This window comes from Ascidia mentula, chromosome 8 (genome assembly GCF_947561715.1).
Source record: "Ascidia mentula chromosome 8, kaAscMent1.1, whole genome shotgun sequence".
NCBI classification, from domain to species: domain Eukaryota; kingdom Metazoa; phylum Chordata; class Ascidiacea; order Phlebobranchia; family Ascidiidae; genus Ascidia; species Ascidia mentula.
Genome location: NC_138573.1, coordinates 16,598,682 through 16,621,394, shown reverse-complemented (window position 1 = coordinate 16,621,394; position 22,713 = coordinate 16,598,682). Strand labels below are relative to the sequence as shown.

The following is a 22,713-nucleotide window of genomic DNA, read 5'->3' as shown; positions in this document are numbered from 1 at the left end:
CAAATTTTCTGCCACGTGTTAAAAGACCTCAAAGATTGGAATCAAACCGAGTTTGGGTTTCCTATATTTTTACCCTATTGACTTTCGACTGATTTCAATAGAGCGGTTTCATTAAAGTTGAGATTCTTTTGTTTGTATAGATCAGGTCAGAGCTATGCTGTTGTGAAACCGTGAGGTTTCTTACGACCGTATTTCTTCCGTGAGGTCGTTTCCGTGAGGTCGTGTTATAAAAAGCGACAGGACAAAAGGCCTTGGTTGCCAAGTCCCGTATATTGAACTATAGTCCAATTTTACTTGTCAGGTTTTATTACTGGAAAGCGGTACTCCGCTCAAAATTAGCTCGAATTGAGCGTTGCAAGACTGAGTCTAACATCAGCCCAGGTGGGCTTCCATCCTATCCTTTTCACAGTGGGTTTGCTTTACTTTGAAACCACATAATGGGATTATATAAATTATTTAATGAATAATAACATGCATTTTATTCTTTTGCAGTATTTTTTAGACCAATTAGTGAGATTTATTTAGGCCAACTTGCTATCACTGTGCTGGCTGTCAGTTCACCTGCTCCACATTTCTCCGAAAAGTAAGTTTTATAACAATTCACTGTGCGTTATTAAATTCAATGGTATCGTTTTGACGACTTTTGTCTTTAAACAGTTTTGAATTCACATTACTCTTGGCATTTAGCCGACAAATTTGTAGCCGTGTCCCGTTTGTGTTTAAATGCAGGTTTGGTATTTTTGAATCTTAAAAATATTCGCATACTTGGCAAGGACATTAAAATTCGTGTCATGCCTCGGGCAAAATCGACTGGAATATTTCGTCCGCGGAGATAAATTCCAATTTAGTCAACGGCACAAAACCACTCCGGCGTTTACTAAATTCTTAAATTACTCCACAACAGTTTGTTTCTAGAGGTAAGATTTACTTTTTAAGCGAGGATTCAGAAAATGTAATAACAATTAAATTGTCTCATGAAATAAATGCCGCAGTTACCTAACAAAACTGACATATTTCTTTGTAATGTTCGTGCCATTTTATACCTTTCCGTTAGTCATTTTATAACGCCATTAGTTTTATTTGTCGCCAACAGCCAGCAGCATGCCGCGTCATACCTTGTTGCAAATCGATATGCCAGCATTAATGTGACAGTCTTCCGTAGAATTCAATCTCTCAAATCACGTTTAAAGATTCCCCATTGAGTTTCAAGCCTCCGTTCGTATCAAGTCGATCAGGATTGTATGTCTTTTGTTGAAATGAGGTGCTGCTTTAAAATAAACGCAGGAATTTTTGCTTAGAGTTGCACTGGTTTTAATCCTTGGCATTTCGAGATTTTTTGTTGATTTGGAAACATTGAGTGTATACGACATCACTAATTGCGTTTATGTGAACTTTTGATGGAAAAGAGACGATAAACGTGAGTGGCAATACGTACTGAATAATTTTATCAATAAAAAAAAAGTTGTCATTGTCTTCAAAACAAACAGTAAAGCAGAAATTCATTTTTAAGACGTTTCGATCGTAACTATAATCATTCTCAATGTGAAATTCAGGCGTTACATGGGCTTTACTGTTAGTCTTAAAGTTTTATATGAGTTTTCTTCCTGCATTCTTTGAACAATTCTCTCTACAGACTGATTTATATTTTATCACTTCAACCTGTTCCAACCGCAGAGTCTCATTACTTCTGTTCGTCGTACACTTCACGCTATTCGAGAGCTTTGTTTTGTGCAACGCGGTCCTATGCAAATATTGGTTGTGTCAAACGTGCAATTCATTACCAGGAAATATCTTTCATTTGGCACTTTGCAACTCAATTTTAACTTAGGGATCAGGTTCGGCCCTTTAACAAGGCATGATTTACAACAGGGGCAGACAAGGTTTAAATTTGCACAGAGCACTATTGCATAAAAACCTTCCAGGGCGATTATGTTGCCGGTAGTATTCTTTGGCATAGAGCTTCGAAATTTTTGCCTGTTTTCGACTTGCCCTTGAAGCACAAGTTGATTTACTGCCGTAGTTCACAAAGGTCTGTTTGCTCAGTGCTGTGTGTCATCCACCAACGCCGTTTTCCAATGCAGAGGAGGCCAAGTGCGTAACGTTTGTGTCAGTCGATATAGCACACAAACACCAAGGCGACCCCAACGTAACTTTTGCCGCCTCGTGGTTCGGTATGGACGATTTGCGAGTTGTTGACCTTGAGGTAGACTTGGTATTTTCGGCCAAATGTCATAAAAAAAGACAGATGGCCGTATTTGCACTAAAATTTTGTTCTTTTTTTTACCACACCGGGATTCGAACCAAGGATGTCCTGGGCACGAATCCCGATCAGGTTTTCTTCATGATTATTCGAGCCGTGTTCGCCTACACCACCTACCGACGAGGCATAGAATATGTAGGTTTCCTCGAGTTGTCGCTATGTAACCTTAACGTGCTTGTGGCTTTTTGTTGATTTTGTAGAGGGCATGTGTCGTTTATAGCCATGCTATTGCAAAATAGGGGAGGTGCATCTCGTTTGCAATGCCTTTGGGCAAAAAACATTCATCTGTAATTTGCACCAAATTATTACAAGTTATTTTTTTCCACGCTTCTTTTAACGTTGAATAAGTTGTGGTGAAAATGGTCTTACGCTTGATACTTGTGATCTTATTCTGAAAATTTACAAATTTCCAATATGCGAAGATAAAATAAATGGAATATAGCATCCGATGTAATCTTGCTTATCCTGTTGTATTTACCGCACCGAGATCTGATCATCCTAAAGGTTTTAAACCGATTTTGTCGTTGCTCGTGTGCGACATGCGTGGTGGAAAGTCTGTACTGTTTACTCCGCTAGGTGGCGGTTTAGCGCTGGTAGATCCTTCTTTAAATATGCTCGACTTTATTGGGCAATGTTGGTAAAAGCGTTTGGCCTATCAACATCCCCCTGCAAAAAAACTTGGGACAAACACAATACATGTTGGGGTAACGCCTTATTCTGTATTTTACCCATACACAAAATGTGAAAATTCACATTATTCAAGATTTATGCAAAGCAAACTTTAATTACTTAATTTTATTCAATGCAGCCACGTTGGCACTTAGAAGTTTGTGTTCGTCATTATATCCGCTCCAAACATTACGATGTGTTGAAAATCTGCTTTGTCCGATTCGTTTGGAATTACTTGCTTCCGCACAACTAGAATTTCTCTTTGTGGCGTCATGTAATGTCACAGTTCAAAGAATCGCCTTGAGTCACTAATCTGTCTAAATTTACATGGAATTACAACACACAGTCCAGTGTTTGAGACAACATCGATCCACCATTTACCATTTTCGGAAGGGCAACGACTTTATTATTTGTTGTTGGTACTCCAAGCTGTGACAATTACTCTCATTGCAATTGTGAGTTACTTCTGGGAGCGACCAATTCCTAACGGTAAAGCCAAGTCAATTCGACAAGGCTCTTCGTTGCATATAATCTGTAGTCCTGGGAATACCATGTAGCAATACTCCACCGGGCATTGTTAATGAGTTGAGGTGCAATGTTTGTTGAAACTAATCTGCTTATCGAACCTCGTGGTATTTCGTCCACGTGTTTTTTCAAACCACTGACAACGCGAGAAAGGTGACCTTGGTTGACTTATAATGTGTTGATGTACTGATCGCTGTTTTCAATTTTCCCTGGGTTCCCCAAACGGTTGCAAGATTATTATTAGCCACCGGAAAGTCGATGCCCTTTTGAAACGCCCTTCGGTCGATTTAACACGTGTTATTTTTGTTCTGTAATTAGGTAATTGTTGAAGTATGGATTTTCAGTCAAAGAAATTTAGCCAGTTGTGGTTGATTTTTTTTATTAGTCGTAAAGGTACACGCTTATTGTGAGTGTTTCTCTAATTATTTGATGTTAAAATATTAAACACTAATAAAATTGCTTTGAAAAGATTGCCAAGGTTAATAGGACTTTACTAAAAAAATACCTATTTAAAAATCAGGTATTCGTTTGCATTAAAACTCTACCATGACATAAACCGTGGTTATTGTTGCCAACCCTGAAACCATTTCTATGTCCCCTCTTACTTGGCCCACCCTGATGCACATCACATCATGGTGGAAGAGATTCGTCATTGTCGTTCACGCGAAGGGGGCACTTAATTAGGAACTGCCGCATGCTCACAAACTTCGTTACCCGCCGTCCTGTTTTCCCTACCATCAAATTCTTTTTTTACTCAAGGAAAAAGCACGAATTGATGAAAGAATGAAAGAACTCGGCATCGATCGATACCCGCTTCCTAGGGAGCTTGGCAGACCCCAGCGGTCGTCACTTGCCACAGTTTCGCGTTATCCGGCAACATCCCTATTTCAACGGCAGCATTCAAGACTCGGATTTCTCTGCGTCTTCGTTCTATTCGCCACCATGATGCCTTTACCGCAGGTAATTTTGCACTTTTGGTCGACTGAATTATTTATCACCTAAATTTGTGTTAAAGTGTTGCTCGTCGTGTCGTGTTAAATAAGCTGCGGAATGGCAAAAGACTGGATGCTAAATATTACCCAAAAATGTAAATACACGTATAGAAGGCGTAACATATAACTGCATGCCACTTTTCTTTACTAGATTTTGCTGGCTTTTTCTTAATTTTAAATAAACAAGAATGATTAAAATTATACAATTGTTGGCAAAATAATTTTGTGTCAGTCGCTTCAGGCTTTTTAATATAATTTTTTTACCATTGAATGTATTTTTTTATATGTTTTGATATATGCAAAAAAATACTATTTATTGTGTTTTGGGATATTGCATTCTTGATATTAAGTTAATTATTGTTTCTATGTAGTATCAAATGATGTAGCATCTTGTTTTTTGTTTATATCAACTTAGATTATATAGTTTTTGAGATTAACATACGTAACTGTGTTGTTGGAAAGATGGTGTTGTGTTATGACAACGTTGGCGTTCTCAGGTTCCGTGTGTTGTTGTACAATTGGTTGACTGACCCGACACCACATAAAAATATGACAGACACTTCCTGTTTGGGCGACCCTATTTCCTCGGTAATAAAATAACCATCGATTTGACGCGCGCTTGCTTATGACGTATCACTTCCTTTCCACAAAACTGTATTTTATGTCAAATTACATCAACAGCGATAGAAAATATTGAAAACTGTACTTTGTTTTCGTGTTGGCATTCGAAAAGTCGCTGTGATAAATCTTTCGTTTTAGAAATACTTAAAAAGTGTTTGGAAAAAGCAATGTAACAAACACAGTCTGTGTAGACTAACAATCAACAAAAAGCAAATCTAACAATCAACAAAAACTTCAACTCTTGAATTCAGTCTGGTGAGTTCAACGAGTTCATGCAACTGTATCGAAACGCGATCAGTTAAACACTCAGAGAGACTCGTAATTACGGTTAACGGTTGTGGTTTAACTTGCCACGCGAACCCAAACTCGCATTGCTGCGTGCAGGTTGGATTGCGGTGATGACAAAGTTCACTCGTTTTTGCCAGTTCATTTTTTTTCCTGCATACGTATCACCTGACGATTTCAGGTTAAATAGTCCATAAGAATGGATTTTTGCAGGCATAAATTGAAGGAATCTGGCCAATAGAACGGGTATTTGTTTTCACAACACCGTCTATATTTCCCTGATTTATCCTTATATCTAGTTTTTGAGACTTATGCCATTGCATTTAACAAAAATATCACACAATTCATCAGATTTTGTCTGAATGAATATTATACATACACAAATAATAGTTCATCTCAAAATTAAAGTTCTATTGCGAACTTGAGAAGGAAAAACGTAACTGAAATGGATTAAGAAGCACTTTGCTTACGCACAAACGCCCTCATTGCTCGTCAGTTGTGTTGGATACTTTCGATAAGTGGTTACTCCAACTCTCCACTACTGCGCCCTAGCATGTCCTTCATTAACTTAGACGAATTTTTGTCACAATTAATCAATATCTTTGCCCATTTCGACTCGGAATGTAGGGCGTTGTAATTGATTTTTCATTGGTCTTTAGTGAGCAAATAAAAGGCGAGGCTTTCCTTGCATCTAAAATTTGAAATTAAGCGCTAATCTAACTTCTATCTTGGAATAACGGGTAAACAGAAGTGTTTGTTTTTTTGAAGTATATATTTGTATAAAGTCATCACTGCGCTTATTCACCATACAGGACAAAATATCCCTGACATTTAAAGTTTGGTGGTAAGACCCACATTACGTCTACTTCAGTTAACGCCCAGATTTACTTGGCAACATTGGAAATTTTAGTGGCTTTTCGATAAAATTTTCATGTTGGGTCCACCCAGTATCTTGCGCTTGCGTGACATACAACGGTTTCTCCTTTGGAACGCGGGCAAGACCCGATTGCATTATTGTGTAAGATTTACACCATCAGCGGCTAAAGATTGCATCGCAGTGGCCGACAAAACTGGTTCTTTACACTGAAAGCGGGGATTCCTGTCCGCATTGCGATCGGCGACCTTCAGACGTAAACGTTGTTTGACGTTTCACAAGTCCCTAATTGATTTTTCCTTCCCTTTCCATACACAGGACGCCCGTTCTCCTCACTGTAAAAGGCCCATTAGCACTGGCGATTGCAGAGGTTAAAATACTGCACAAACCTACTTTGGTTGAGGGTGGGATTAAAAAGTTTCTCCGAAAAAAGCACGCGTTGAGAACCGCACGAGCCACGCCCGTCGCAGAACTGCGGAATATACAATTTTCCTCGTAAAATGCATGATTGGAAAACGTGCATCTTGCCTTCCGCTTCACGGTTAGTTGCGGTTGCAACAACACTACAAAGATATATTTTATTCCATGTCTACAAACTTCTTGCAACATAGAAGTAACATTTACTGTCAAAACCTGACAGTTTGTGGCTAATGTTGCCAGGCATAATATTCATCAAAAATCTTTTTTGTCAAAAATTGTTTTGGGGACAAAATAACCCAACCTATATTTTTGGACAGTGTCCATTATTGAAAAAAATAAAGTTGTTTATTCGTCCTGTGGGACAACAGGCTTTTAATCCATGGCACCTGGTTTATTTAGTGCTTCAAAGTTTACATAAATTTTAGCCCTTTCCGCGTGCTTATCGGATAAACATTGCGTTGTGCCCAATACTATTTTTTTTCGTGGCCAGCTGCGTTAATCGTCCTAAATATGACGTCGGATACACGTTTACATTAACAAAACCTGGAATAACCAAAGGCAGTGTGGAAAGCTATTTGCGCAAGAGTGGACTTTGCCCGAAGTCTTATACATAAACTTAATGTTCGAATTTTCGTCTTGGTTGTTGGGTTATCGCTTCTTGCTTAGCGTGGCATCATCCTAATCTTCTTATCAAACGCAATGCTGCAATTGGTTGAGTCTTTTAAGGTAAATCCCCGATCAACGAACTCTGTCTGTGCACACATATTGCACGATTGTGTAACCTTTCACGACAGGACGTTTAACTCCGAGTTTAGCTTACGCTGTTTGTATGTTTGTCTTTCGAGTATGTCGGGTGTTCATTGGCTGTTATTCATACACAAATTTGCGGTTAATTTAAAGCAAGCATTATTAGTAGTCTTGTCAAATGTGACCTTTTCTTAGCTACCACAAGGACAAATTGTGCTGAGGGTGGAAATACTCGGATTTGTTGCGGCGAGTTGCAAGGACCGCAATCCGAGCGAGATACTGATTTGGCCAAATTAGGCGAAGGCGACATATTATCTAGATTATTTTCTTTATTTCCACAGTTTATTTTTAACGCACTCTCTCCGCATCCCTTGGATCAATGTTTCCGATACAGAAAAAAGGAATCACAAGACCAACCGGTTTTAAATAGTGATGCACCGAAACAGCATTTTTTTTATTCGGCCGAAACCGAATATTCGGCAACTTTTGCCGAATAAATTCGGCCGAATAAACCGAAACTAATTTTGGTAACCATCTCCTTAAAATCGCAATAAATTTGAACAAAACATGTGCTGGAATGGATCTGATCCTATCATACAACCATTTATTGGCACTTAAAGAATGCTGTACCACCTGCTTTAAGTTGATTTCGATGACAATTAACAAATAAATCACATTAATACAGTTTGAACTATGATTCTAAACTATACTAAACTTTGCGTACCAGTGTTGCATGCAGTAAAAAAGTTTCGGTTTTGGCCGAATTTTGCAAAAATATTCGGCCGAAACCAAAGTTCTTATAATTATTCGGTTTCGGCCGAATAATTCGGCAAACCGAACTTTCGGTGCATCCCTAGTTTTAAACATAATTTTCCGAACGAAAAACCAAACGTGAAGAAATGCATTGCCGTGCACTGCATCCTGACAAAGTGATGACGTCACTGCACCTTCTCGCAGCAGAGCTGTGGTCACGTGATTGACCTGTTTACGTTTGGCTCGTCTTTTACATCCGTCTTCCTTTTGGTGTACACATTCGGTGTAGGCAGTTTCAGTCATTTGATAGTAGCACTGATGATGAACACAAAGTATTTCTTTGAAATGCCTGCCTGACACGTCCTTGAGCTGCATCTAATGTTGCCTTTCTATTCGAAGTAGCCCAACACAAAGTATTTTGCACCCAAGTATAATATTTTTCCCGGATTTTTGTTGTTTTTTGATTGGTTTTGGACATTTATAGAAGAGACGGAACTCTTTCGATTTAACAAACGCACAAAGAAAACTGATACGTTGTGGTTATTCAGACGAGTTCGGAGCCACCATCGTGTCGTGATGGAATTTACATTCTAAGTGTGAGGTTAAAGAACTTATGTAGTGGCAAGCCACAGAACTTTTTTTTAATTTTAAATCAACGCTCGTACTGTCTATGTGTATAGGATTCCACCATTTAAAAATTCAAGCAGAATCGTGTTGTGTGGTTCGTTTGTTTTCTTGGTGAATTGAATTGAAAACCCGGATGCAAGAAACTTGAAGTTAAATACTTTATACAGGAAAGCCAAAACTGTTGTGCTGTTAAACATTGTTGGTAGACGTTTCGAACACTTCCTGCGTTCATCATCAGTGTGAGCTGAGGTGGGCAGGCGACTAAACGGGCAAAAAACAAAACAAAAAAAAAACCTTCAGATGAAAACTAATTCACCTAACCTTGAACTGGGCAAATCCTGTGGGACTGGTTTGAAGTTGGCACCGCGCCAAGTCACGTGTAACTGCTCGAGTGCAAAGTGTTAAGTTATACAGAACCACCGTTTGCGGTGAGAAAATGCCAATTCGAATACGCGGCAGGCTTAAGTTTTTTGACTCTGCATCTGTGGTTTCAGCTCATTTGCATGTATTAAACAGGTAAGAGACGACCTCGGATTGTACGCGTTTGGCCTTGGCTTTTCGGCAACCCTAAACAAACTTGTAAACTGGTAAACAAATAGCGGGGCTAACAATGTCAGCCTTCACCTTGCACAGGATTTTTTTGGTTTTCAGACGGTCGATGGATTTCTTTATTTTACTCTCCCGTCATCGCGAGAAACTTTTTTGTTGCGGGCAATCCTGCGCGTCACGGCTTGGGTATACTGGGTGTTTCACTGTTGATTGTAGGAATTTTGTTAACGTTTCAACTTTGTTCTTGTGGGCGCTAAATACCTTCACCTGTTGCGGTGCTTTGTCATTTTGTTGTCAAACCAATATTCTTTGTAAGTGGTTTCTGACGGACCAAAACGGTAGGTTAGAAGTTGTTGCCTATTTGTCGGCAACAGCAGCTCAAAATTTTGCAGTATTTTTGAAATATCACAAAAGAAATGACCAAACCTACATGTTCATATACCAGACATTTTAATATTTCTTCCGTGGCATTTCACCTAGTGGTAGTTGGCATGAGTTCACCCGAGTTGTTAACGTTGCGCGTTATCGCGAAAAAGGCAGGAGGAGCGGCGCACGCGAGTTATATATACCTACCTACCTACCTGCAAAGTACAGGTGCGACAGTGATGCAACGGGGGTTGTGACATTACGTCAGAGGTGCAAGTTTGGCCAAAACAACTCAAGTTTCGGCATTTAATCTAGTAACGTAATTTGGTAACGAATTAAATAAATTGCCGTCGCTTTTTCTGCCTAAAGTCAAACTAATCAGTTCTTTAAATTTATTTCCTCCAAAAAATTCTATTCCGTATACTTTGTTGATGTCCATCTGTGACATATAAGAAGAAATTCAATAGCCTTGAAGTTGAAATTGCAGGATAAATGCAAAGTGCGACCGAAAGTTGTAGTGGAATAACAAGAAATATGACGTTAAAGTGATATTTCAAATGATAGTATTTATTAAGGTTCAGGTAGCTGCTTGGTGGCTGGAAAGAGAAAGGAAAGTTATACTTTTCACTTCGAATTTTCGGGAAAATTGATTGTTGTCGTATTCGACTATGCTTAGCAGGAGCTTGGAGCGTTAGCAAAATGGTTTCATTGCAAGATCCTTGTTCATTTTTGTACTTGCTTTTCTCAGTATTCGATACGTAGACAAGGCATCTAATGCCAATTAAGCTGTGAACTATGTATTTTAATGACCCCGAATTTGAAACACTCTACAACGAAACTGAAACGGGGGATTACCCGTATATCGACACTGCTCCGTACACGCCTGATGATGATGAGGTAAGTAAGAACAGCTTTCCGAAATATTCACGGTATTTGCGGTTTGCACCCCATTTAAATGTTTGAGCTTTTTAATGATTAATTATTTTTTTGGAAAAAAACTTTATCTATTAAGTACAACCCAAAGTATACCGATATCTTCTTCTGCTCGACGCAGTTGGAGGTGCAGTTTGTAGGCGTGCCATAACACCGCCTTGAACGGTAATCTCGCGAGCTTTGCGTAGTTTTCTTTGCGGCATAACGCAACGCATTCAGTGGCACACGCCGCACGTGAGTCAACGGTCTGGTATTTTGTTTTTCTTCGCTACCTGGCACGTGTAGTAGAACGTCATCACGCCAAGTCAAAAGGGTGCGATCTCTGTGTGGAACCTGGTTTTCACAGCACTGAGTCATTGCATTCAGGTGCTGCTTTGCACTCCAGTTTTTCGACTTGCTGTTTTGTGTACGTGGTCTGTTGTGTGTACGTTGTCTTTAGAATTGCTTCACTTGTCGCACTTCGGGCAAACAAAAAAATTAGGAAAAATTTGGGTATTTTGGAGAAGCTTGCTTCCTTATCGCGCTTATGACGTCATAACTTACATCACTGTCGCCGGTGGGACAATGCTAACTTTGCTATCGCAGCATGTGTGTCATATCCGCCCGCCTTTCTAGATCCGTGGCGTCAGACGGGCCCATACTGGCCGAAATGTTTGAGATATTGTCTGGTGGGACTGGAAGCATCTGCTGACTTTACGCAATCGCGGCACGGTGTCGTTCTTCCTTCACGGCGCCACAGGGAGTTGTTGATTGCCTCCCGTCTCCCATTGTCGTCCTTTCGTTTTTTTGTGTGTCGCCGACGAGGCAGGAGGGTATAGGCAGTACACATTGCATAAAACACACGGCGTTCTTTTGCGTAATCCATGAGGTTTGTCGGGTTGTAACCTTGGTTTGTATTACCCTGGAAACACGGTCAAACTTGTGTAAATGTAATTCAACTGACTGGCACGATTGTTTAAGGCAAAAACAAATGTTATAAAGAGCAGTAATAGTTTAAACCACTGTCGACCGCGTTTCTCGGAACCGGGTGTAACGCTTTGGGGGGAGGGCAATACCCAATACCCACCCTGGTCTAAGGTGCAACAAAAACAAACATAATGGAACGATTGGGTAACTGAAGGAATTTTTGCGGGCATAAGAAAACATTGCTCTTCGTCGAACTTTGCTCAGGCACCAGTTTGCAGCGGGTCTAATTCAGTGCAAACGCATTCATGCATTAAATAGGGGTAATATGAACTCTTGGTGACTTGAAGGCCACTTGGGTTGCAGGCTTTGGACGCCTGGAGTCCTCGAACCCTTCCTGTTGGGACTTCTATTGCAAACAACTGTCAAGGACTCGTATTTTACTGAACGTTCCCCACCTGGGGCGTTTCGCCACCCCTACTAACATGAGATGGTTCCTTTTTTCGATTGCCTCGCGACCTCTTCGTCGTGGACTACTTGTAGCGACAGTCACGACTTTGACATGTGGTTTAAGTTACCCGTGGTTTAAATTACAGCCCTATGCTTTTTTGACTTCGTACCCATGGAATGACTTCAATTGATCCCATTTCGATCCTTTTGTTTTTGTAGACTTCAACGAATAATATGGAGTGTTATTTTACTGGGTTGCGCATTTTATTATGTCTTTCTTTGAATGGTCACTAATGCTTCCGTGTCGAAGCTAGATACTGTATGTCTGGATGTAGAAGCTTTCAGGGTATTAAAAAACTATCCCGTACGTAAACTTAGTTTATATTTAAAAATGTACTTAAATTTAGGGTTCTTTAGTGGGCCTGAAGACTCTTTTGTAACCAAAATATTTTATCGTTGAAAATACACGGTATTTAACACTAAAACAAATCTGTGAATTATTTCATGCAGGCGTCGGCTAAAGAGTTACAGGATATGATGTGCAGTTATCTGGACTACAAGAGGTCATGTCTGGAAACTCTTAACCGGACCATTGCTGATATGCCAACAAACGGTGAGGCAAATATATCCACCGCTTCGCCTCGTGGCTACCTGAGTTTTAAAGTGTATTCAGTCGCCGGTATCATTTTTATGTCGTGTTCTGTTATATATGAAAAAAAGTCATTGAATGTGTATCATAGAAGAAAACACGACCATCATGACAAATGACAAATGACTTTGGGCGTTTTCTCACATAACTTGTCGAAAAACATCGGATAGTCTTTGTTGCCCATAAGACCGCTTGTACTTTGTCAAAGAGGTCTATCGTATGTAGTAATGTGTATTATTTTGCAGAATCTTGGTGTATGGGTGAATTCGATGATTACGTATGCTGGAACCACGCGACGGAAGGTCTGGCCACCGAAGACTGCCCAGATTTCATTCCTTGGAATAATAGTAAATACACCTTTGCTTAAGATCTCTTTTAATCGCTTATTTCTAAAAGGGCTCGGGTTCGATGCTTTCATTTGTTTGTTGTCAAAAAACATTAATTACTTACACTAAACATTGGGCATTTATTTGTTGTCGTTTAAAAATTCCGATTAAACAGTTTTTTTTAATTTCCGATTTAATTGGCGGTGTTTAAACTGTAGTTTGATTTTCCATGCGACCACACCAAAAACGTATAAATGAGGGAAAATACGTCGCACCTGTCATGCAGTCAAATGTGTCAATGCCACCTGGGTGAATGGTTTATTCCCAAGTACACGTTTTAGGTGCATATGTATATTGTTTCTTATACGAAAAGCTTACGTCTATAAAAAAAAACGCACAAAACAATAAATTTATTAAATGTTTCCTTAAAGGCCAATCTTCGTTACCAGATAAATATTAAAAATCACGGCAATAACGAACCTTGTAAGTCGTAACCACACCTCACTTAAAGTGATAATTACAAAAGATTTGAACAAGTATATTACACAGTTGTGCAATTGGTACTTTGCGCATGGCTTTGATGTGTTCTGTTGTGGCAGAAATTGTCGCATTAAAACGTGCTCTAGCGGTAACAAACCAGCCCCGTTTGACACCAGATTCTCGCCGTTTTCTACCAGGTGGGCTTTGAACTTCAGTTGTATTCGCGGAATTTTTCCGCGACGTCTCACCACTTTTAATCCACATTACAATGCGAAATCCGCTTGCACAGAGGCATAAACCCACTCATGGTTTTTAGCGTGATATGAGATCCACTCGAATTAACAGCGGCCCGCCTTTGAGATTTCGTCGCTGTTGTATTAGTTTGTTGATTGACTGATTCCAAGTAGCTACTGTTTCGGTACATGTAAAGTCATCGCATGTGTGGTTCATGTTTTCGAAAGTGTATTCAAAACAGTAATTACATCTTACAGTTATGTTTTGTTACAAAGTAATTTGCGCTATAGACAAGATCAGTATACCTTATAGTCGCGCGTGTTATTTATAAAAACAGATCTGGTAGTACAAGAATCCTCGTGGTGTCTCTAAATAGTAATCATGGCGTCTGAGGTGATTTCAGTTGGCGCCAAATCGCTCCACGCGCCCATGTTGATAAACCGAATCCATATTAAGACAGAGAAATTCCAGCTTTGTGAAGAATACGTAATGACAACATTTCCGAGAAACTTTTGTTGTTTGCCGAGAGTCAACGGCTGTAATGAGGTCTAATACCTTCTCTATCTTTGATCATTGCACATACTTGGGTTTGTGGCTACCAACCGTTTAAAGGGTGATTGATGATGTTGTTTGTCTCGTCCGTGCGCAAATTTTAACATATAAGAAATAAGTTAAACAACATGTACCTCCAACAACATATAAAGATGCAAAAAGAGTCGTTTTTTTGTCGTAGTAACCGATAATTTAAATCGTCAAGGAACAGAACGATTATTTTATATTACATTTAGGGTTTGTGCTGTTCTTATTAAAACTAAAGAAAAACTTTATAGTTGTTAGTGGTTAAAAAGTTTTATTTAGAGATCGAATTATCATCCCTTGTCCCTTTTAAAATATTCATAGTTTTGGTGTTTTAAAAACAAGATTTCACATATTTCTGTTCCACCATGATGGTATTTTCTTCTTCAGTCCCATTGACTTAAACGAGATTTTATACAATCTGTAGCAACGCTGAAAACGTACCGAATGTGCCATAACGGGTCCTGGTATCGGCATATGAAGGATGGACAGTTGGTCGTTTGGTCCCACACCGGCCAATGTGACCCCACAGCCCAGGATGGTGAGCTCTCTGATGTGAACCCCGAGGAACTACTCAAAATGGTGGGAATGAACGATCGGTTTGTTATTTGTGAAGTTATTTTAAGTTTAGTCGGTTGCTCCGCTCACCCGATTCTGGTAACCCTATATCATAGCTCATAAAAGTCCATTTTAAATTTCTCGCAAGAAAAAAATAACCAACAATACCATCTGTTTGATAAAGTTTAGCAGCAGGTCTTCCTTGGCTAATCCTGTTAAGTCTGTCAAACAAACCAGGATAAAACAACCTACCGTGATTAAAGCGTTGTGTCCTAACCGCGCAGGTTAGTCATGCTTTTTTAAATAGACACGAACGACCCCGTGCAACCTCACAACGTAAACCGCTTAATTCCACAAAAGTTTTTCCCATTTACAGCTTAAGGCTTTGCCACAAAGTACAGTTAAACGTGTGCGCATTGTCGCAATATGTCATTCAACCTTTCCAAGTTTCCTCGCCAAAGGCATTCTTCACGCCAAGGATTTATGCCGGGTTCATAAAAGGTCAAACCACCCGTGTTTAAACTATAAATAGAACATCAAAAACGTTCTTGCAGTGCTGCTTAGCCTACTCGCAGTAGTCACATTAATTTTACGCAAAACTGCAAAAATATTGGGATAAATCGAGATTTAAAACTTCAGACACGCCCATGACACGCCCTCCAACTTGGCGCACCTTCGCGAAAGTTAAAACTGCCGCCGTGAATGCCCTGAGGTTCATAATAAAGATTTTTGGATTATACTTAAATTTGCCGTTTGCAACCTGGTCGCTGTATAATTACAATGAGGTAAATGATGTGAAATATTTGTATTTTGCCAAGTCATTGAAATAATCCGCTAAAATATTTCTCAAAATTCCTGTAATTGTGGGTAAAATGGACGTTTTTTTCGGAGAAATTGTGTTTGATGTTTCATGTTTGCCGTGGTATACAATCAGCACGAGGAGAAGATTTTGTAATTGCAATCATTTACTTTTTGTCGGTTGCGGTTGTAACTCATGCAGGAGTAAACCCAGAATACAACAGAACACTTTTTAAATGTTGCATTTCTGGCACATGTAATAAGAAAAAAATGCTTATTAACTCCGAGCGGAAAAAGCGGAAAAATATATATTGGCTTAAAGGTAAAACAGAACAAAAATATTTTATCTTTTTTTGAAGGAGTCCCTCGTTAAAGTTCTAACGACCATCTACACTACTGGATATGTTTTTTCACTCATTTGCTTGATGGTGGCCCTCTTTCTTTTTGCATTTTTCAAGTAAGTTACCGCATGGTTTTATTTATTCGCCGGATGTTGATTTTTTGGTGTTTTTTTTATTGAATACATTTTACCAACTTATTAGAAAAATTGTTGTCCAAAAGACCTGTATAATTCGTTTTTATATAAAGAGCAAGGGGCGGAGCTCAAAAAATTTGGGTAACTTTGTGACCGTAAAACTAATATTTATTGGACTCTTGTCGGAGACTTATTGTCGCCGAAATTTTTTCTGTGTGGACTTAATTGCCTCCGCGCAACTATTTTGTAAATTTTCAACATTGGCTTTTGACGCAAGTTTGCACGTTAATCCACCGCAGAATTTGGCGACGTGGTTCGTTGCTGCATACAAACGAAACAGCGGTGGTTGGCGCCAGGACATAGCTCGTCCACTACTGGCGACCGTGTTACAACAAAATGGCAGAATCACTTTATACTGCGCCAGTTTGGGTGTGAAAGTATTTTTATGCAATAAACTATACGAACCCCATAGTAGCAAATTTTTGGGTTTGTGTGGCACAAAAATGCTCCACATGTTCTTTTTGGGATTTTCTTAATTTTGCTTTCCCTGTTTGCTACGTTTTCCAATCTTTCCCTTCAAGGCATCCTTGCCAAAGTTTATTTAGCTTAAGTGCAAATGCCATGCAACTGTATAGGGAATTTAAACGTTTGCTAGCAACCAAATCAGCTACAACTGTACGAGTTTAGTTGTTCGTTGGTTTCATAAACGTCACCACCGCAAGTTGTTTTCCTAATATTGAAGTCTTCGTTACAGGAAACTGCACTGTACGCGAAACTACATTCACGTCAACCTGATGATATCATTCATTCTACGCTATACGGCGGTGCTGGTAAAGGACAAAGTGTTACAGGATCACTACGACATTCAAAAACGCCTCGATGTAGGCGCGATGGAATTTTACTGTGACGAATTCGGTGGAATCAGCGGTCTTATGGTATACAATGATTCATCGTATATGGTTTTGCTTCATTTAACCCTGTATCGTGAAATCGCAGTAACTTGTAGGCTATATGTGTTTTGGTGTTAATTGTTTGCACGTAATCTTGTCGTTTTTAAGAACAGATTTCGTTATGACAAAATGTGTCACATGGTAAATTTTAAAACGGCCACGAACCAAATTCTAAATAATAGATCGGAATAGTGCTGACAATTTTTTTTATGTTGATTCTCTCATAAGTTGTCAATCCTCAAAATTTCATCGCTAACCGTGAGCTTAATATGTTGTTTTTATATTTCAAAACAAACTATTAAACAATTTGCCACCTAGCAGACACACACTGTGCTATAGCAATACCTGTTTGTCTTTCTCTATAGACATGAGAAATGGTGTTGTAAGCTATAGGCGAGGGTCCAAGGGTTATTAACGTTTAACTGGGTTAACAAGCTGCGCCGTGCAGACGTTCAACCACTTGAAAGCCGAGAATTGGACGGAGGTCGAAAATTATATTAAATCCAATTACGCTTAAAGAGAATTGTGCGACCAAAAATTCACTTGTTGTTCCAATGTTGTACCTAGTTTTTGTGAGGCTCACTTGCAAGCATTTTTTGTTAATAAGTCCAGTTGTTTTGATAATCAGCAAGTCTCTGAGAGAACTTCTTACAGATCTTACTTTGCAACCTTATGATGTTTCTCTTGTATTATGCACACGTAGTCAAACTTCCTACCTCACGTCGTTAATGTAATTTTGTTTCGCAGATCGGATGTCGGTTGGCAGTCATCGTAATGCATTACGCCGTCATCGTCAACTACTTCTGGCTTTTGGCGGAGGGCGTCTACTTGCAAATGTTGTTGTTCTTCGCCATGAGAGACCACAAATATTTTCCAGTGTTCATGGCGTTTGGATGGGGTAAGTTGGTATTAATTTGTATTTAAAGATTCGGATTCGGAGCAACTACGTGGTGGAATATGTTTAAGTGCTAATATTAAAAGCAGTTAAACATTCTTTAGTCTTAAACGTTCGTATGCGAGAAACACAAGTCAGTATGAAGGATTGTCCACTCCGCAATTAGTAGTTGTATTATCCAAATTCTAACAACGGTTTGTCTAAGCAAGAATGTTTGTCGTAACAACCGAAAAAAAGTTTTAAAAAAAACTTTCCAAAAACACGTCATTTAGAATTCCAATCCGTTGTGTTTATTTTTTGTTGCTTTTGTCTGATTTTGACTCGTAGAGTTTAGTTAAGAGTTGTTTTCCGCAGGAGCTCCTTGGATCCCAGTAGGAATTTGGACGGCCTTGCGTTTGTCGTTGGCGGACGAAGGTTGCTGGGAATTTGACGAAATTCGGTCACTTGCATGGGCTCTTCAAGCACCTATTGTTGTTTCGATCGGGGTAAGCTGTTCAAACTTTTATACATTCAGGTATATTAGGCTAAAGAAGCATCATCGGTTTACAGAAGTATTTTACTGCCAAAACACAAATGGCATTTCAAGCAATAATCAAAAACAAAAGACTACCTTGCGTCAACATTTCTGCATACCTTATGGGCAAAAAAATTCGCCAACGGCCAGAATCGTTTTGATGCGTTAGAATTTATATTTGCTACACACGTCACAACTCCTCCCGTCGGTAGCGCCTTCAGACATGACAGAAGCACCATGTGCTTTTTCTATTTGCGCTTAGGATAAGACCATAAACTGAGCTTTAATTGGCTAAAACTTAAAACATGCGTTGGTAAGCTCACATCAAACGACTCGTTTTCTCCAAACGTTTATATATGTCGCGACTGACAGGAACAAAACAAGACAACTCGTAAGAGTTTTGACATTTCATGCAACCGTAATCGCGTAAACTGTACCACACGTTCACTTCTCTGACGCATGTCATGTTTTAAACCGGTTAAAAATCCTTACGTGGATAATTGCGCGCGAATTGTTTACTTCGCATTGTTCTCGATTAGGAACAAGTTGCGTTGACGGCAGGCAACAGCATGGCTATCCCATTGTTTGTATCGCCGTAAATCGTAAATACCGATTACTTTTACCAAATACCTAAATCCAATTCTCATATAAAATATATCCTAAACCATTTTGTTCACCGTTTGTTCGTTTTATTCGCGACTGTGGGTGCTTGCAATGTATTTATGACCCCAGCAGGGTGTGCTGTGACGTTGTGTTTGTCGGTAAAAATGCTTATGAAAGTACACTTGTCTAACCTGATTTGATTTATGTGTGACACCTAATATGGTTACCTCTTCGGCCGATAAATTTCGCCATGCAATCCATTAAGTCGATGCCCGGTTGGGAAACTTATATAACGTGGTGAACTCTTAATTGCTGACTCAAAATTTCATTTCTTGCGGAATCAAACGTGCAATTTCCTGCATACCTTAATAATATCACCAAAGCCACAACTCGTGATTACAGTCAAGCGGCGTGTGATCGCCTATAGTTGAACCCTATTGAACTCGCGCTGCTTCCGCGACGGTTTCACGCATTGGCTACGGTTGCCGTTGGTACCAACATAACTGGGGTTATATCACGCTTCCACTGGCAATCACGATTTCTTCTAAGTACTCAGGCAACGCTTTGGTTGCAGTTGATGGCCGTCGATCGGATAAGGACGTGCTTAACGACAGTCGCTACCCGATTTCAATGCATTTGTCGGTCGATCTGTCTAACTGAATCGATATCACTCTTCTAATTTCCGCTATTGGCTGTTAAATTACTTAAACCTAAACGAAAATGTTTTTTTTTAACTTCTTTAAAGTAAATTCTGTCAGCGACGACGCATGATGGCACTGGGTTTAAAAGAACAGAGCTTATTGAGGCATTATTTGTTTCGTCAACAAATTAACAGCGTTCGATTCTGCATGCGGCAGATGACCGGTTAGGCTGGGTCTGCGGTTATATAACAATCCGCAAGAAATTGAGCTAAAACTGAAATAAAATTATATTGAGATCTCATTTGGCAAGAGAGATTCATCGCGGTTGAGTTTTCGGTTGGAAGTCACCTTTTTACCAGGGCGCGCCTGACCCGATAAAGCCTGAGGTTTTGTAGCTGTCAATGTAACCTTTTTCCGCCAGCTTTATCTTCTTGCATCACTGAAACCGCGACAGATTAATGCACACATATTTACATAACATAACTTACAACATAACAAAAACGGTGTTTCTTCATTATTCAGATCAACTTTATCATTTTCATCAACATCATCCGGATCATCATATCCAAACTCAGGGCAAACAACATGCCAAGGAACGACGACGGGTACAGACTAGCCAGATCAACGCTGGCTCTTATTCCACTTTTGGGGATTCACTACATCGTGTTCCTATTCGTGGTTGGGGAGGTAGTCGGGAATGAGAACGAAGCCATGCACGTGAAAATCGCATTTGAAATGACCTTCACGTCCGTACAGGTGCGATGCTTTTTGGTAATCCTTGCTTTTTGGTTGTTATAGAGTTGGCTTGCTAGTTTCAGTTAGAGCCGGAGTTGAACTTGCTACATGGCAGTGTGATAAGTTACCGAGGGTCGTATGATATTTGGATAGTTACGAAAGGTTTGTGAGAACACTTGTTCTTATAGGTTAAGGTTGAGTGGCAGAACAGGGTTTTAGTTTCTTCACCACCAGGAGAACATTTTAGTTAATTTATCGGTTGCCTGTTTTCAGTTTTGCTTTTACAAGCCTCCTAATGTAATACATGTGGGGTTTTAATAGTGAACAGACTTAACTGCTTTAGAAGGGGTCAGAAAAGAGTTTGTAAAAAAACTTTATTTATAATGGGTGCGTTGTAAACTATGAAAAAGAACAGTTGGCTTTTTGGCAGATATATAAAGCCCCAAAACAATACCACGTTTGTCTAAAAGACTGACAACCCTTAAATATTTGTTGGTGTACGTACGATACCCCCGTTGCGATGTTCCAACTATCTGTCAAATCAACCTCAGAACCTACGCGGTATCTACTCGGTTCCACATAATCGTATTTTTGTGTAGAATAGCACTCGTATCTCAATTTTACGGCCCTCGTAGCAACTCGTTGCAACTCGCGGTTTTAACACAAACATTAACAAACTTGCACCCAATGAAAAATTCGCCATTTCACGTTAATAAACTTGTCTTTTTTCCAGCCTAGTTTGTGGAATAATTATAACAATGGATTACATTCACTGTACATAACTTTCATGTTAAATATAACAAATTCATCATGATGCTGTGATGATCAGCTGCTTTTTCACAAGCAGCAATTTTAAACTTTTTAGTAACAAAACATGTCTGCAATTGACACTTACATTCTTACAAACTCGTTTTCATGTTTATTGTGACTTCAAGGTACGACTTTCACCGCAATATCGTGCAACGTATTTCCCAGCGCGGATTAGTTCGCGGCATCGCGTTTAAGAATATTTAGCAAATTCCTCGAAGTCGGGCGTCGACGCGGCACTAACCTTCTCCGAATCGGCCCCGGGTAGTAAATAGGCGTGACCCCGAGCGAATTCCTGGTGAACACAAATTTTCACGTGTTTACGGCTTCGCGAGGTCGCGCCGTGGTCAAGGCAGTTTACACGGGCCTAGCAGTTGGCTTCCAGCCTTCAGGGTCAGGACAGTTCAGTAATGCCGTTCTGGCGTTGCGCGTGAGGCAAATGGTCAAAGGTCTGCAGTAGCGTGACGATAATCAGCAGATAAGTTCCTGTCGTGACAGCTACCTGTTACGGAATGCCGCGCGTTCAAGGTGGAATTCGACCGAGGCCGAAAACATGCAGGTTTAGCAAAGGCGTGTGTGCAAGATGTTAATGGTTTTATTGAAATTGCTTGCGAACTGGTGGAGCTATGTAGAAAATCTGTCGCTCGTCATACAGATTATTTTCCGAGGTTGTAACTGCAAGGGTTTGGAGGAACAAGGACAGCAGAAATATTCTCCACCAGGGTGTATTCTTGAGCTTCAACCAGAGCAGAATAATAGAAGATAATAGCCAGGAATTTCAAGGAAGGCTAATATTGAAGAAAGTAAGCCGACAAAACAGGATTTTTACACCGTTTGTTTTCACCAGGGGATGCTTATTTCCATTCTCTACTGCTTTTTGAACGGCGAAGTTCAAACCGAAGTGGCGAAAGTTTGGCGCAACTGGCGGTGGCGGAAGGGACTCCCTGCTGCCACCTCGAGGAAATGCTCGACCTATCACAGCAACAACACGCAGATGACGTCGGTTTACAGCCACACAGAGAATCACAACCACTCGAACCACACCGACAGTCTTATAGTTCACGCAAAAGGCAGTCTGTCTAGTCGGCGGAATACAGAGGACAGCAATATTCGCAATTCCATTAACGAATGTGGGGAACCTCTGATGGGCAACGGCAACCGAAGCGAGGAAAGCGTTTAGTTCAACCGCCCGTGGAGGTTTTGTCCAACAACTTGCCGAACGCGAGAGATGCTGCGACAGCGGCACCTGGCGTATGGACGCGCATTGATCGATATTCGCGCGGTGGCGCTAACGTGTAGGGTGTACATATTTTACCGTCGCGTGTAAATAGGAAGTTCAGACTATTTATTTACCGTGTTTGTGTTTCAACTGTTGTCCCTTCCATTCTTTCTTGTTTTTAATAATTACGTCAGTGTTTGATAGTTTGGCCTGTCGGTGCTGGAGATATAGGTGTTTTTGTCATGTTTGAAAACGAACGTTTCTACTCTTCTAGTGAAC

At 40.0% G+C, this 22,713-nt stretch overlaps 1 protein-coding gene across 3 annotated transcripts; it reads left to right on the top strand.

The window, feature by feature from the left end:
* The first annotated feature begins 490 nt into the window (after positions 1 to 490).
* Positions 491 to 22,486, top strand: LOC145912548 (secretin receptor-like). Of its 3 annotated transcripts, none has more exons than XM_083000051.1 (11): positions 491 to 583; positions 4,214 to 4,414; positions 12,485 to 12,587; positions 12,869 to 12,970; positions 14,667 to 14,821; positions 15,955 to 16,052; positions 16,825 to 17,005; positions 17,768 to 17,918; positions 18,270 to 18,400; positions 20,196 to 20,429; positions 22,063 to 22,486. In XM_083000051.1, the coding sequence occupies exons 2-11, from the start codon at positions 4,238 to 4,240 to the stop codon at positions 22,393 to 22,395; spliced, it is 1,665 nt and encodes a 554-aa protein (XP_082856177.1). In that variant the 5' UTR covers positions 491 to 583; positions 4,214 to 4,237; the 3' UTR covers positions 22,396 to 22,486. The 3 variants fall into 3 exon arrangements, with proteins under 3 accessions (XP_082856177.1, XP_082856176.1, XP_082856178.1); XM_083000050.1 differs by lacking the exon at positions 491 to 583 and adding an exon at positions 2,318 to 2,395; XM_083000052.1 differs by lacking the exons at positions 491 to 583; positions 4,214 to 4,414 and adding an exon at positions 10,444 to 10,585.
* The last annotated feature ends 227 nt before the right edge of the window (positions 22,487 to 22,713 follow it).